Source organism: Natrix helvetica (assembly GCF_964273705.1).
Source record: "Natrix helvetica genome assembly, chromosome: 1".
Taxonomy (NCBI): domain Eukaryota; kingdom Metazoa; phylum Chordata; class Lepidosauria; order Squamata; family Natricidae; genus Natrix; species Natrix helvetica.
This window is the reverse complement of record NC_138548.1, coordinates 162,549,966-162,566,686: the sequence shown is the minus strand read 5'-3', so window position 1 is coordinate 162,566,686 and position 16,721 is coordinate 162,549,966. Positions and strand designations below refer to the sequence as shown.

At 43.5% G+C, this 16,721-nt stretch overlaps 1 protein-coding gene across 1 annotated transcript in view; it reads left to right on the top strand.

Moving 5' to 3' along the window:
• LRP2 (LDL receptor related protein 2) overlaps window positions 1-16,721 on the top strand; it is a gene marked incomplete at its 5' end in the record, with an annotated part of 164,926 nt that overhangs the window by 37,519 nt on the left and 110,686 nt on the right. Inside the window, 6 exons of the mRNA XM_081936538.1 lie at window positions 38-154; window positions 2,413-2,556; window positions 3,268-3,387; window positions 6,211-6,339; window positions 14,371-14,540; window positions 16,233-16,456. Coding sequence (XP_081792664.1) covers window positions 38-154; window positions 2,413-2,556; window positions 3,268-3,387; window positions 6,211-6,339; window positions 14,371-14,540; window positions 16,233-16,456 — 904 coding nt within the window. The remainder of the gene's footprint in view (window positions 1-37; window positions 155-2,412; window positions 2,557-3,267; window positions 3,388-6,210; window positions 6,340-14,370; window positions 14,541-16,232; window positions 16,457-16,721) is intronic.

Genomic DNA, 16,721 nt, shown 5'->3' with positions numbered 1-16,721 from the left:
ACTCTGAGTCATTGGTCTTCGATGTTGTCTTCCTCAGCATACGCAACTTGCAAAGGGAATTTCTACACCTGCCCAAGCGGTCGCTGTATACATCAGAGTTGGATTTGTGATGGGGATGATGACTGCGAAGATAATGCAGATGAAGTTGGATGCGGTAAGGGGGAATGTAACGTAGCATTAGTGGTCCCACATGGGAAAATGTTTTCTCTTCTTCCTGATGCATATAGGAGATCAGTGGCCAAAAACCGTGTGTTTCTTTTAAAATACGCCATTGTGTTCATTGAGATCACTTCAGCAATCTGGGCATTGTTTGCACCCATTTTGAGATATAGATCAGTATAGTTAGATAGACTACAATGCAGGTAGTCCTCGTCTTATGACCTCAATTGAGCTCAAGGTTTCTTTTGCTAAGTGAGACGTTTAACAAGTGAGTTTCGCCCCATTTTATGACTTTTCTTGCCACAGTTGTTAAGTGAATCGCTGCAGTGGTTAAGTTAGTCACATGGTTGTTAAGTGAATCTGGCTTCCCATTGCCTTTGCTTGACAGAAGGTCGCAAAAGGGGATCACATGACTCAGGACACTGCAACCATCATAAATATGAGTCAGTTGCCAAGTGTCTCAAGTTTGATCATGTGGCCACAGGGATGCTGCAACGGTCCTAAATACGGAAAATGGTCACCAACAGTGGTGGGTTGCAGGCGGTATGCCCCAGTACGAGCGTACCGGAACCTGCCTGGAGCACCGGGTACCGTTCCAGTATGGTGCTCCGGAGGGCCCACCCGCCTGCCCGAGCTCCTTACCTGTCCTTTAAGCCTTTGGCACTTCCATGCACGCGCATGGCACGTATGGTGCCTGCATGACGCTCTGCCGAGCAGCTGGAGCGTCACGGAGGCTTGCGGAAGCATCGCAGGCAAGTACAATGCATGCGCGCACTGCGCACATCCATGTGGGTGGTGCCGGGGCCGTTGCAACTGTACCCACCACTGGTCACCAGCCGCTTTTTTCAGTTGTAACTTTGAACAGTCACTAAAAAAAAGTTGTAAGTTGAGGACTACTTGTATTTGCTATTAAGAATGAAGTTAGCAAGATAGGAACCAGAGGTTCCCATGTTCAAGAGGACTATTATGTCACACAGTTGGCCTCCCATTTCCTTGAAGAGTGACGAAATATTAATTGGCTTGGAAAGATGGAAACAAGGAGCCTGGGTTTTAAACTCTGGCACGCAAACGAATGAATACTTGATAATTGGAACTTCAGCAAGCAAATCTGTCATACATGGCTTCATTTGAGTCTGCAACACTCAATGTATCTGAAGCAAGTCTATAAGTCAGTTCCTGAATAAGGGCTTAGGGTCTGGAGGGCTGAGACTTCTAGCTATGCCTGTGGGAAGCCTGCCTTTTAGCAATCCTGTGCTGTATAATTTGCTTTTGGGATACAAACTATCATATGTAAAGGTAGATTAATACACATTGATATTAGACTTACATGGTTTGGGACAAAATCCTCTGCCTCAGTAATGCTTGATCTTACAATAAAAATATTTTTTGTATGGAAATCAAGAAAATTGTTTCCACAATCTTGACATATTTCTCCCTTCTGGAATCTCCAAACTTGGTAACTTTAAGATTTGTAGACTTCAATTGCCAGAATTCCTCAGCCAGCCATGCAGGTTGGTGAATTGTGGGAGTTGAAGTCCACAAGTCTCAAAGTTGCCAAGTTTGGAAACTTCTGTTCTACTTGATTGCACCATTGGCCTTAATGAAGCACATAATTCTTAATTCCAGTTTTCCATTGGCCAATAGTAACCTTACAAAAATTACTGAAACCGTTGAAAATATCATCTTTGAATTTGTTTGAATCCACACATTAATAATAATATTTTAATTCAGCCTATATTCTTATGCTTCAATATTATAGATTGAAGAAATTTGTTTAAGATGTGATATGCAAATTCATTCATGCCCTACTACTACATCATACAGAGATGTCTTCTGGGGCAACTGGAAATAATAAAACGTCTCTGGTTTTCTTATATAGTTCGAGAAAAATAGAAAGCTGTCTTGTAGTATCTACCTTGGTTGTGCTTTAGCTAGAAAAAGTCAGCAAAAATGGCTAAAATCCTGCAAACATGGAATGTTTGAACTGCGGTGGCGTAGTGGTTAGAGTGCAGTACTGCAGGCTACTTCTGCTGATTACCAGCTGCCTGCAGTTTGGCAGATCAAATCTCACCAGGCTCAAGGTTGACTCATCCTTCCCAGGTCGATAAAATGGGGACCCAGATTGTTTGGGGAAATATGCTGATTCTGTAAACCACTTAGAGAGGGCTGTAAAGCACTATGAAGTGCTTTTTTTGTATAAGTCTTAAGTGCTATTGCTATTGCTAATGTACTGGTTTTTTCTTTTGCACCTAGAGAGTGGCCACCGAGATTGTTATCCAGGTGAATGGGCCTGCCCTGTATCAGGGCAGTGCATTCCCATTGACAAAGTTTGTGATGGGACTCCAGATTGCTCTGCTGGGGAAGACGAGACAAATGTAACAGCTGGCAGACATTGCAGTGAGTAATGGACAAGCAAGTTTTGTTGGGCACTAAAATGTTCGTAGGGGCAACTCAGAGATATCTCTGACACCTTAGCATTAAAAATAGGAAAGGTGTTTTAAATCATGTTGAGATTGGTGCAGCAGCAATTGCAATGCAATATTTGACTGACATCCATAGTTTCAACAATGGCTGAGACATTGTTCTGCTTGTGAAGTGCTCCTTCCTCACAATTTTTTGTTGGTTCAGAGTGCTTCAAGTTTGGGCAAACTCCAAATAATGTAATATGACCTTAAGGTGTGAAGCCATACTCCTAAATAGTGCACATCACAATTGATGTACTTGACAATAGCTGTGACTGCAATTGCTGGTTAAGCTGCATTGGGATTCCCATGGTAAAAATAGCCTGATTTTCCAGGTGACATTTTGGATTTGGATATGCCAACTTTCCACAATCTAGTCATCCATGGATGTGTTAGAGCTGCAACCCTTAGAATTCAAAAGACCAATATTGTTGGGAAATTCTGGTAATCACAATCCCCAAATTTCCAGAAAGCTATATTTAGTGACATTGTATATGCAGTGATCTCCCCCATTTTCTAGATTCATTTTGTTCATGTAATCTATATTTAAGTTTTTTTCCCAACAATATATCATTGTAATTCTATTTCTGAGCCAAAGCAATTAACTAATTAATGTTATTCTTTAATTGGCTTTTGTTTCTGATAGATATATCTCAGTGTGCAACTTTAAGCTGCCAATATCGTTGTCATTCATCCCCCACGGGGGGAACATGCTATTGTCCTGCAGGATACGTCATCAGCAATAACGACAGTCGCACTTGTATAGGTAAGAGATGAAGGTAGAGATCCGTGCACAGTTATTATATTTCCCCTTCAAGGTGCCACAAACTCTCAAGGGAAGAGTCAGTGTGACAAAATTGTTTGGTTGTAGAGTTGACAAGAACAGAATTCAGATTCCTACTTAGTTATTGAAGCTCAGCAGATGATTAGGGCCAACATAATCTCTTGACTTGATCCAGTTCATAGGGTTGGGGTGGAGGCATAGATTTGAGAAGAAAGTACTAAGGAATCAAGAAGCCTATCTTGAGCTTTTTGGAAAAAGACGGGATTTGAATGCAACTGATCAATAAAGATACCTTCAAGGATTTTGAATCCTGCAGCATCAAGTGGAACAGAATACTGTATTTTTCGGAGTATAAGATGCACCAAGATTTTGAAGAGGTAAATTAAAAAAAAGTTTTTGCACCCTGCAGACCTCCCCAAAACGGCCCTTTTTTCGCAAAAACAGGCTTGCTTTTTGTCAAAAAAAGGCATGCATAGTCTTTAGGAGGCTTGTAGAGTGCTCCTGGGGGCTGGGGGGGGGGGGAAATGAGCAAAAACTAGCCGGTTTTTCACTCATTTTTGCCCTCCCCAGCCCCCAGAAGCACTTTGTAGGTCTCCCAAACTCTCTGCACATCCACATTTGTGAAGGGGGTGGAGTTGTGGGACACCAAAAATGCTGTATTCAATATGTAAGATGCATCCAAATTTTCACTCTCTTTTTTGGGGAGGAAATTTTTGGGTGCATCTTATACTCTGAAAAATACAGTACCTATCAGGTGTGCTATATTCGGCTTGACAAATAGCACTTTATGCACAAATCAAATGTTTTAGTTTGGCTTATTTGTATGAATTGTCGATGAACAAACAAACAAACAAACAGTAATCTCCACCCATTCAGCTTTTGGGGAGTTCAGTCGCCTGTAGAAACAGAGATTCAAGGAACTGTGTGATTCAAATTGAGGGGAAAATGTGCATTGGCATTTTCAACCAGAGATTCTTTTAAGAAAACTGCTTAAACTTGCTCCTCAAAATATGACAGTTTTCTTTTTTTTCTTTTGTGTTCAAACTAAAATTTAAATATGTGAGCCTGCTGTGAATAATGCACAAATGTATCAAGCAAATACTGTAGCACTGGAGCCTTTTTAAAGCTAAAAACTAGCACAGTAAAGACGTATAATCCTTTCCCTTTATTAGGTCATTCCTTGACCTAATTCTCATTGAGGTAATAAATCTGTGTATCTTCTGATCTGCAGGTGCACAAATTCTCTTGCCTGCAAGACATTTTCTTCACACACAACACCAGATTGTAAAGACAAAGTCTGTCATTTAGGCTTATGCCTGAAATATTGATTTACTTGATAACTGGGTATATATGCAGAAGAAGATTTAATACCTTCTGAACGGCTCCAGGCCCAGTCATTGCTAAGAATTAGACCTTTATTGTTGGCCCATCTTTTGTGCTGCCTTATCAGACAATATCTGGAAAGCCATATACCTCAGAGTAATCCAGTTTCAGCTTTTTTTTTAAGTGGAGAAGATTAAGCTTTTAATTCTAAAAGGGAGCGAAATTAGTGCTACTAATCTGATGCCTATTGATGCTCATAAATCTCACAGCATGATGGGAGAATAAAACTTCCTGGGTTCATTCAGTTGATCTGATCTATTCTGTTGATAAATTATTCTACTGATTATTAGAAAGACTTGTATAAATAAAATATTAGATGGTTTCCTTCAGATAAGTTAAATGTTAACGAGTCTGTTGGCTTAATTTTCTTTTAAGATTTTGTTAAAGCTACTCCACATCTCCCACTTACCGTATTTTTCGGAGTATGAGACGCACTGGAGTATTAGATGCACCAAAGTTTTGAAGAGGCAAATTAAAAAAAAAGTTTTTACACTCTGCAAACCTCCCAAAAATGGGTGGTTTTTTGGGGTTTTTTTTCCAAAAAAGGGCACGGATAGCCTTTAGGAGGCTTGTAGAGTGTTCCTGGGGGGGGGGGGGGCAAAGAATGAGCCATTGTTCACGAAAATGGACCTGTTTTTTGTCAAGAAAAGGGCATGGATAGTCTTTAGGAGGCTTATAGAGTAAATAAGCCCCCAGGGCCTGTTTTTTGCTCATTTCTGCCCTCCCCAGCCCCCAGAAGCACTCTGAAAGCCTCCTAAAAGCTATGTATGGCCATTTTGGTGAAGGGGTAGGGTTTCGGGAGGCAAAAAATGCTGTGTTCAGTGTATAAGACTCACCCAGATTTTCAGCCTCTTTTTTGAGGGAAAAAGGTGCGTCTTATACTCTGAAAAATACGGTAATTTTCTGATTTAGCATAAAAAGCTGAATCAAATAACAAACACATTTGATGTTCCTACTCCAATGTATTAATTCTCTCCTAAGGAACTGAATATATTTGTAAAAAAATAAACACTTTAAGAAGTAATGTTCAGAGGTTAGGTGATTTTTAGACATTGAAATTAATGTTACATGGGAGATTTTCCAACACGCCTTTGTTGTCGTTGACATAAAAACATGAGAGACAGTGGTTTAATGAGATCTCAGAATTGATCAGGGATTTCAATCAGGAAAATAATATGAGGAATAAGAGATTAAACATGGATCACGATCAGTTTTCCATATCTGCTATTAATTTCTACAAAACAAAGAAGAGACCACCGATTGCAAACTTATTGTCATTTTGGCTGTAAGAACGTACTTTTGAAGGAACAGCGGATCTGACATTTTCATTTTAGAAGAAGGGAAAACTGTGTTTGTTGTGGATAGCGTTCTACAAATAGAAGGGAAAAAATGCACACTTCCTGAATGTTAATTCTGTTACAGACTTCGATGACTGCAAAATGTGGGGCATTTGTGACCAAGAATGTGAAGATCGTGTTGGTCACCATCACTGTCGGTGTGCCGAAGGGTATGTCCTGGAGCATCACCGTCATTGCCGAGCCAATGCCTCATGTGAGTCAATACCTCTGAAGCCTGATTCCCTCCCTCCTCCCTTGATGAAATAATATTGCCTTACTTTCTCTCAGGTATTTGAAAGAAAAGCCAATTATAGGCCTGTCCTTGAGAATAACGCTGGTCTGCTTTAAATATCACAGTCCCTTCCAACACAACATTGCCACTAGCTCTCCCTTCTATTTATTGTTCTTTCACTTTCTTCATTGGGAGAGGGGAAGGTGGCAGTGCAGGTGACATTTGAAGCCTATTCTGGTTTTATCCATGGATGAATGGATGGGAACAGATGTGGGTTCCTACCAGTTTGGACCGGTTCAACTGAATGGGTAGTGGTTTGGTGGCCTGGGTCACTGGAACTGGCAGAGACTGTGGCCTGCCATGCCTCCGAACTGGTTCTCCAGGTTGCGCCATAGGGGACGCCATCTTGTTTTTCGCTGCTGCGCATGCACAGAACAATTTTTATTGCACTGCACATCAAGTACATGTATGGGCACAGTGCGCTCACAAGCAAACCGGCAGTAGTGCCTGCCAGAAACCACCCCTGGATGAGATGGGATGCTTTGCAAAGTTATTTGCATGAAGGGAGCACATCCCCTTGAAGGGATAAAGTAACTACATCTTTGGGGAGGCTTCTTCAGTTGTGTTCTGTTCCTTAAAGCAACTGAGTGAGCTTTCCCAAGGACTCATCTATTTAATGTCCATTGAGAAGATGGGGGCGGGGGGGGGCAGGATTTGGTCACTCTGTTTTTTTAAGAAACTTTCCTGTTGGATCTGGGCAACGAGAGAACAGACTGCGGACACGAAGTGACTTAACAGCTCTTTATTAGTAGTAGTAGTGATCCAGCTTGCTCTGTGGTCGGAGGGTTCCCCTTTTATAGGGATCGGGTACGCCCCTCGACCAATCAGAACGATACCTGTTTCCCGCTGTAGCAGCGGACCAGAGAGGAGACTTGCCACGATATATGTTAATATCTAACACCCCTCCCCTCCTAGATGGAACGTTGCGGTTAGTAACATAGTCCTTTAGGTACGTTGGTGTTTGCCTTACTCGGGAGGAGCGTCGCAGTTTGGGTTGGTTAGAAGTAGTTGCAGGATCGGGTGCTTTCTCTGCTTTGTGTTCGGGGGGTTTCGTGCTTTCGTTGCTTGGGCGTTCCGGGATCTGCTCGCTTACATTGCTTGGGGTTTGTTCTGCTTCGTGCTCGGTCTCTTGTTCTGACCTGGGCTCACAGGTGTCGTAGTTCTCTGCGTTGGGGTTCTCGAGTGGCTGACCTTGCGTTGGTAGGTAGCTCTCGTCCTCGGTTCGTAGGTCTGAGTGTGCTAGGCGACCCCGAAGCGATCGATGTGCCTTTTCCAGTTCCGCCCATCTTCTAGTTCCAACAGATACGATCGTGGACCCGTGATGCCAATGACCTTTGCCGGCATCCACAATGTCCCCCCTGCATAGTTGTGGGCGTATACTGAATCCCCTATGCTAAAACTCCGAATTTTGCTTGTAGAGTCTGGGGGAGCTGTGGCAGAGTAGTTTGGGTGAAGACGGTCCAGGTGAGACCGTAGACGGCGGCCCATGAGTAGTTCAGCGGGGCTCCTACCCGTCGTTGCGCTGGGGGTAATGTGTTGGATCAATAGGTAATGGTCAATGCGTGTTTGCCAATCACCTGGACCCATCCTAGCGAGAGCCTCTTTTGCGAATCGCACCATTCTCTCCGCCTGTCCATTTGACGCCGGATGGAATGGCGCGACGAGGGCGTGCCGAATTCCCTGACCTGCTAGATATGTCTCAAATTGCATGGCCGTGAACTGGGGCCCGTTATCGGAGACCAGGAGGTCGGGCAGGCCATGAGTGGCGAAAAGTCGCCGTAGAACCTTAATGACTGCCTCTGCCGTGGTTGAAGTCATTAGGAGTACTTCTAGCCATTTCGAGTATGCATCCACAACTATAAGGAAAGTCTGACCTTGGAATGGCCCTGCGAAGTCGATGTGTATTCGCGACCAGGGTGCTTTAGGCTTCTCCCATTCTGTGGCGGGTGCTTCCGGGGGTGCTGGTCTCGATTCCTGGCATGGGTCGCAAGTGGTCACCCATTCCTCTATTTCTTTGTCCATGTTTGGCCACCAAACGTAACTTCTTGCTAACGCCTTCATCCTAACAATCCCCGGATGACCAACATGTAAAGCATCTAATACATTCCTACGTAAAGCATACGGAATAACAACTCGATCCCCCCACAATAAACAACCTTGTAATACTGAGAGTTCGTCCCGTTTTGACCAAAACACTTTGAATTCCGGGCCCACGTTTCCCTTCGGCCACCCCCTCCAAACCCAAGTTTGAACTTGCTTTATTAAATTGTCTTTAGAAGAAAACCTTGCAACATTGTAAGAAGAAACTGGTCCTGAGTCCAAACAATCAATGAGCAGCACCGGTACTTCGGGAGTGGGGTCTGGCAAAAGGTCCGGTAGTGGGCAACGGCTGAGTGCATCTGCATGTCCTAGAGTGGAGCCCGGTCGATGAATTAACTTGTATGAGTACGCAGCCAGGAAAACAGTCCACCTGGTCATGCGTGGAGAAAGGGAGACTGGAGTGGGGCGGTTTCCCGCCAAAAGTCCCAACAGCGGTTTGTGATCTGTAATCAGTTCAAAATCGCGGCCGTAGAGGTATTCGTGGAAACGTTTTACCCCAGCTACAGCAGCTAGCGCTTCCCTGTCCATCTGGCTGTAATTCCTCTCGGCCGATGAAAGAGTCCTGGAGTAGAAGGCGATGGGTGCTTCTTTTCCGTCTGGCATCCGGTGGCTGAGGACTGCGCCGACTCCAAAAGGTGATGCGTCGCAGGTCAATACCAGCGGCAGTGTCTGGCTGTATTGGACTAACAGCGAGTCAGTGGTGAGCAGGCGCTTTACTCCGGCAAAAGCTGCTGCTTCGGATCGTCCCCATCTCCATGGTGTGTTCCTCTGGAGTAGACGGTGTAGTGGCTCAGCAACGGTCGCCTTCTGTCTCAGAAAAACGCTGTAGAAGTTAAGTAGTCCGAGGAAGGCCTGCAACTTGGTCTGATTCCGTGGTGTGGGGGCGTCCTGGATCGCCTTAATTTTCTTTGAAGTGGGGTGTATTCCCTGACCATCGATTCTATAACCCAGGAATTCTACGCTAGGCACGTTAATTTGGCATTTTTCCTTTTTGAGGCGGAGACCCTTTTCTCTGATTCTGGCCAAAACAGTTCTGACTCTTTTATTTAATTGCTCCTCGTTTGCAGCGGACACCAAGATGTCGTCAAAATAAGGAACGACTCCCGGTATCCCTTGCAAAAGTCGTTCCATGACGCTCTGGAACAATCCTGGAGCAATACTCACACCGAATTGTAGCCGGTTGCATTTGAATGCTCCTCTATGCGTCACTATAGTTTGGGCCTCCGCTGTGGCGCTATCTACGGGCAGTTGCTGGTAAGCTTGTGCCATGTCTAATTTAGCAAATACCTTTCCTGGCCCCAACGAGTGCAATAAGTGCTGTACTACAGGCACAGGATATGCGCTTTGTTGTAGCGCGACATTAATTGTGCATTTATAGTCCGCGCAGATGCGGACTGATCCGTCTGGTTTGACTGGGGTCACAATGGGAGTTTCCCAACGCGCGTGATCCACCGGCTCAAGGACTCCTTGCTCTACTAATTTATCTATCTCCTTGTCTATTTTTGGGCGGAGTGCAAAAGGCACTCGTCTCGGCTTAAGTCGGATTGGCGCCACTTTGGGGTCTAAATTAAATGATATTGGTTTACCCACATACTTACCAAGACCGGGGCTGAACACATCCTCGAACTCCTTAAATATCTGCTCAGCGCTGCTGTTCTCCACTGCGTTTATTCCGGTGACTTCTAACCCCAAGGCTTCAAACCAATCTAGTCCCAGAAGGTTCTGTAATGGCGCGCTGGCGATGGTCACGGGCAGCTGGGCTACGATGTCCTTGAAACGGATTTGGAATGTGCCTTGGCCCACGATGGGGACTCGGTTCCCCTGGTAGTCTCGTAGCAGGATGTCTGGAACGCGTAGTTGGCTCTTTTTGAGGCTAGGGATAGCCTGTTTCATGGATGCCCATGAAATGATCGTCAGGGACGATCCTGTGTCAACTTCCAGCTCGCAAGGTGAGCCCTCCAAGAGGACTGTGACTTTCAGCTTTTTGGGCCACTTGGTGCGGACCTGACTTATTGTGGTGAGATACGTTCGCAACTCCTCTCTCTGGGTCAACTCTATCTCAGCATCTGTATCCTGAAAATACTCTCGTTGAGCGTCTTGATAGAACGCTCTTTCAGCTCTTTGTGTGTAATCTCTCTGGGGATACGCTCGCTCAGCTCCTTGTGTGTAATCTCTCTGGGGATACGCTCGCTCAGCTCTTTGGGAATTTTCTCTCTGAGTAAACACTTGTGGATTTCTCTCTGGGCGCCCTTTTTGGTTTCGCCAAGCCCCTGGGTTGGGCTTCTGTTGGCGGTACATGGGTGGCTGCCGTGAGGCAGGGAGTTCGCTCCGGCACACTCGTGCGATGTGCCCAAGTTTGTTGCAGTGCGAACAAACAACGTTCCTGAACCTACAGGTAGACCGGGGGTGATTCCCTCCGCAGCTTGCGCAGGGCAGCAAACGGAATCCGGGTCTCCCCCCAGGTCTCACGTGACTGCTCCGCATCAGGTGACTTTCCTCGAGCTCGGGATCCTCGAAATCTGGAATGGTGTCCTCGTAGTGGACTCTGGTGTGTCTTGGCGCTGGCTGGCCTGTGTTGAACCCGCGTTGAATTGTCTCCGCTGATCTGTCTGCTGCTTCTGAAGCTCTTGCCTCGTCGAGTACAATCTGTAGGCTTAAATTGGTTTTGGCTAACAGCCGTTTTTGTAGGGAAATGTCTCTCAGCCCGCTAACGAGTCGATCCATAATCTGCTCATCCAGGTCTCTGAATCCACAATGTGTGGCTGCTTTTCGTAGAGCTGCAACGTACTGGTTGATAGATTCTCCCACCTTCTGGTTCCTCGTGTTGAATTCTTGGCGGCAAACATGGCGGGAAGGTTTTGGCGCGTAATGAGTCTGTAGAGCCTGTTGCAACGCCGTCCATGATACTGCCTGTATTGGAGTAGGCGCGGTGAGGTCTCTGGCCGTGTTGAAGACTTCTTTTCCGCAGTAGCCGAGGAAGATGTTTTTCTTCCGGGCGTCGGTGATCCCCGTGTATTCGTTCGCTTCGAGAAAACACTCGAAACGAATCATGAAGGCTTCCCATTCGTCCTTCGCTGGGTCGAATGGAGCGGGGGGAGTGTGCATCGCCATCTTCTCTCGTTTGAATTTGCCGCGCTGTGGTGACCTGAGATGGCTGCCGGAATGTCTGCCGAATTCCTAGGCTGGATCAAATCCGGAGATTCTGGAGGTAGCGTTCTTCGTCCTATCTGTCTCTCGATCCCACCTTCGTCGCCAATGTTGGATCTGGGCAACGAGAGAACAGACTGCGGACACGAAGTGACTTAACAGCTCTTTATTAGTAGTAGTAGTGATCCAGCTTGCTCTGTGGTCGGAGGGTTCCCCTTTTATAGGGATTGGGTACGCCCCTCGACCAATCAGAACGATACCTGTTTCCCGCTGTAGCAGCGGACCAGAGAGGAGACTTGCCACGATATATGTTAATATCTAACATTTCCTTTCACATGTTTTGTACAGTAATTATTCTTGTAATTATTTTCTATAGTTACAATGTTCTAGTAATTAAAGATAATATATATACAATTGAAACAAGGCTGCATTATGTGCTGTAAAGTTTGTTGTACTATAATTGCAATATTTATACATAGATGTATCTGTATCTACATTTTAATATGCTTTCCTAAAAGAGTAATTAACAATATTTCCTTGTTATTTTGAATAGGCATGGACTTTTTCTTTTCTGCTAGGGATTAAGATCCAATATATCTTGGATATCCATATATCTTGGAATAGACCAGGAGTCTCAGATTGATGGTCCCTCCAGGTTATTCAGTTCTGAGTTCTCCTTAGACCCATACATAGCAGAAGAGCAATAGTTTGAAGGAGGCAGGGACATGCAAATCTGAGCCAGGTGCTATAGATTTTGTTTTAGGGACAAAAAAAGTGAATCCACTGAAACCAAAGGACAACTGCATCAAAGTATCAGAAAACTGTCACAGTTTTCAATATGCTTGAACCAGCACCCAGCACCACTGCTATTGCTTTAGGGCAGGGGTGTCAAACTCAAGGCCTGTGGGGTGCTTAGATCTGACTTGTGGGGCTGCCCTGGAAAAAGGACTGCCCCCAGTGCTTCCGTCAGTAAAAACAGAGCTCGGGAGGGCTGCATGTGCCCCTCCCAGGCTCCGTTTTCGCTGGCAGAGGGCTGCAGGGGGATTCCCCCAGCCCCGCCTGGATTACCACATGTGCTCCCTGACATGAGTGACATCAAGCTGGCCACACCCACCCTAGCCATACTCACCCCGGCTATGCCCGTTCGGCTTCCCGAGGTCAAACACAACCCTGATGCGGCCCTCAATGAAATCGAGTTTGACACCCCTGCTTTAGGGTGAAAAGCATAGTCCTGATGTGGCAGGCTGAGGAGAGGCTGCAGGCCTAGGCCCATGCTGAACCACCATCGTTGCCTAGAAGGAATAAAGCCTAGCAAGATCCACAAGCAGTTGCCCCTGCTTTGGGCAAAATCATTCCCTTGCTTTGTGTACGTGGCCCCAAATTTGGCAGCACCTTCCTCTTCCCTCCTTTCTTGTCCCGCTCAGTCACTCCAATTGTAACTCTAGATCTCTAAAGAAACACTTCAGTTTTCTTATCAACAAATTGTTTGGGTTGGTTTTTTGGCAGAGCAAGAGGACATCTCTTCGCTCTTTCTGCCAAATAGCGAAGACACCAAGACAATTTGTTGGCAAGAAATCATTGCAATCTCTGCCCCCGATATAAGAGAGGGCATTATTAGAGGTCTGAACTATGATAAGGGGATTTGAAAGGGGAAAAAAATACTGGGTTAATTTGGAACCCAAATCTGAAGTTTAAGCTCAAATCTTAAACTTGATTTAAAATCTCAAAATGTCCATGTTTTCCCATTAATTGCAATGGGAAAACACATTTTTTTCCCTATTTTCTATTAAAATTGCCTGAATGTGAGCTACATTTGCAATAATTATTGCCTCTTATGAGAGGGTGACGTTTGCTACATTGAAAGCAAAGCATTATTATCCTCCCCTTTAAAAAGAATTGCCAATTTCATTTATATTTCTTGTCAAAGTTGGAAATAATTTCCCAGGATGTTGCTTTTTCTGAGAGGAAAAATCTAGTTAACTTTCTAGTGATTTGTATTATTTTTCAAAACCAACCAAACCAAATGTTGTTTTGGTTAATCATATGCACCAATAGTTAATTATTGAAAAGGGAGGTAGTAAAAAAATGGCCATTTTAAAAAATGTGTTCTTCCTTTGCTTCCTTTTTAATTCATAGAGATTTTCTATATCAAAGTATGAAAAAGCTTCAGTTCTGCAAAGCTTAGACCAAGGAATTATTCTTCAGATGACACTTGTGATGGTTTGAGTCCTCTGGATAAGTGGGCACAAAATGTTTTGTCTCAAACTTTTTCAACTTCAACAATTGTTCTATTCTAAGTGTGAAACTGTTGTTTTGACCAGATCTTGTTTCTCAGTATTTTAGAAATTGTGTTAAGCTTGAAAAAAGGTGTTTAGGAACGGTACCATTTAGAAATACTCCATTTCAAGCACCAACATTTACAAAATTGTTACTCCTGCATGAATGTTAAAAACAATTAACACAGCGGTTAGTAAATTGAATCAACCACTTGCCTAATCTTCCATACATATCTAATTGCCTCTAATTGCAACATTTTGGTGGTTTGTGATTACATCTGATGGCTGGGGACAGAAAAGGTATAAAAGTAAACAAAATGATTTTCTTGCATTGCTTAGATTTATATTGCGGTGTGCATCTTCAGTTTAAGTTGGGAATGCATATCCTTTTGAAAAATAAACATTAGTGCAATGTCATTCACGTTTTCAGCTGGAGCTGCCTCTATCATTTTTTCCAACGGACGTGATTTATTAATTGGGGACATTCATGGAAGAAGTTTTCGAACTCTGGTACAATCCCGGAATCGTGGAGTGGCTGTTGGTGTGGACTTTCATTTTCAGCTGCGTAGGATATTTTGGACTGATACGGTGCAAGATAAGGTAAGTTGAAATGTACAAATAGCTTTCTTGGAAGCAAAGGCATTCAAGAATGGTATGTGTGTTGATAACTTTTCATTTCTCTGAACAGATGCAGAGCCCTTCTTTGTTTTCAAACAAAAATGAACTTTTGAGATGGTCCTGTTGATAATTCCGACATTTCTTAGCTATGCTTTTACATGTAATATATCGAACAAAGCGTGCATTATGTTATGGCATCATCGTGAGCAGGTCTTAATATGATTGGAAAGAGAGTCAAAAAAACCTAATTAAGAGAAATAGAACATTCTTTCAGAACTCTGTTGCAATTGCTTGAAACCTGATCACTTAAAGTGTAGAAGTGCTGTGTTTTCTGGGAAGATAGACATAAGATATTTCTCAAGTATATTAGTATAATTGAGCTTTGGGCAACACATATTGACAATTTATCATGCTGCAGGCCAATTTTTTTTGGGTCATTGTTTCCCCCCCCCCCCCATTGCCTTGCTTTTTACTGGAATAGTAACAAACAATATAAAATATAAATTTGGTTTGATGATGTTTGGTAGTTTTAAAGCATCAGTGATGTGGATATAGACTAAAGAATTGAAAGACTTTTCTTTTCCCCCCCCCAAGTGCATTGAAAGGCATGTTAACATCGCGTTCTTAAAAAAGCAAAGGGGAAAGGAATATTCTCCTAGCATAGATTTTTCCCCCCTGCAGTTTTCCTTGGTTCCTTGAATTATATCAGGGCTTAGTGACCTAATTTTTACTCTTCTGCTTACTGCAGCATGTAATGGATTTGGATTTAGATCGATATTTAGTTCAGTTAATCCATAAGATAGTTTGCTTGTAATTGCTAATTATACAGGAACCAGAGCATAGATATACTATAACTAGGTTTGTGCTTCACACCAAACTTGAAAGGTTTTAGCTTTGCTTTGCATATTTTCCCTTACTTTTAGTTTGCAGTTCAGCACACGATGTAAATGCGGCTTGTTGGATAAACCTATGTGCATGAATTATAGAGGGCAACTCAGATTACTAGTTAGAAGGAGAAAAAACTACGCTCTTAAACATTGGTTAAGAATGGAAATTATGATCAGTGCCCATGCAGATGTAACAAGTTAACAGAGGTGAAGTCACATTGAAGAGATTTGAAATACAGGTGGTCCTCGACTTAGGACCACAACTGAGCCCAGAATTTACATTGCTAAATGAAAAATTTGTTAAGTGAGTTTTGATTCACTTTGCAACTTTTCTTCCCACATTTGTTAAGTGAATTACTGCAGTTGTTACATTAGTAACCCTCTTGTTAAGTGAATCTGGCTTCCCCATTGACTGGGCTTGTCAGAAGGTCGCAAAAGGGGATCACATGACTGCAATGGTCGTAAGTATGAACCAGTTGCCAAGCATCTGCATTTTGATCATGTGACCATGGGGATGGTGCAAAGGTCATAACTGTGAAAAACGGTCACAAGTCATTTTTCCAGTGCTGCTGTAACTTTCAACTAAATGAACTGTTGTAAGTCGAGGACTACCTGAAAATGGTTAAGAAATTGGGGACTTAATACTTCATGGTTCAACGTTTTCACAATTCCTCTTATAATACATGCATGCAGGATTTATTTTTGTTTGGAAATTGTGCTAACAGGAAAGTGGCCCTGAAAACATACCGTATCCTAAGTCCTAAAGCGCCATTGTTTTCTTTTTCAGGTTTTTTCTGTCAACCTTGATGGCTCGGATATCTATGAAGTTTTAAATATTTCAGTTGACACACCAGAAAACCTCGCAGTAGACTGGATTAACAACAAGCTGTATATAGTGGAGACCAGCGTCAACCGAATTGATTTGGTAAATTTGGATGGAACCAACCGGGTAACTTTGATTGCAGAAAGTTTGGGCAACCCTAGAGGAATAGCTGTTGATCCTACTGTTGGGTAAGTGATAACACTGATTAAAAGATACTACCCTTCTTTGAAAAAAATTGGCTTGCTGTTTTTCAAATGCATCATCAATTGCTCAATAAAATATTACTAGGTGTTGATGGAAGAGTAGGAGTTTGGCGTGCTTTACTTCTTTCTCCTTCCCTAGAAATTCTCTTCTGGTCCTTATTTCATTATTTTTTTAATCTGGATATTATGCAGAAAAGAGCAAAGGAAGAGTTGCAATTCAGCTGAGTGTCTCTGATGAGAATGATAGAGA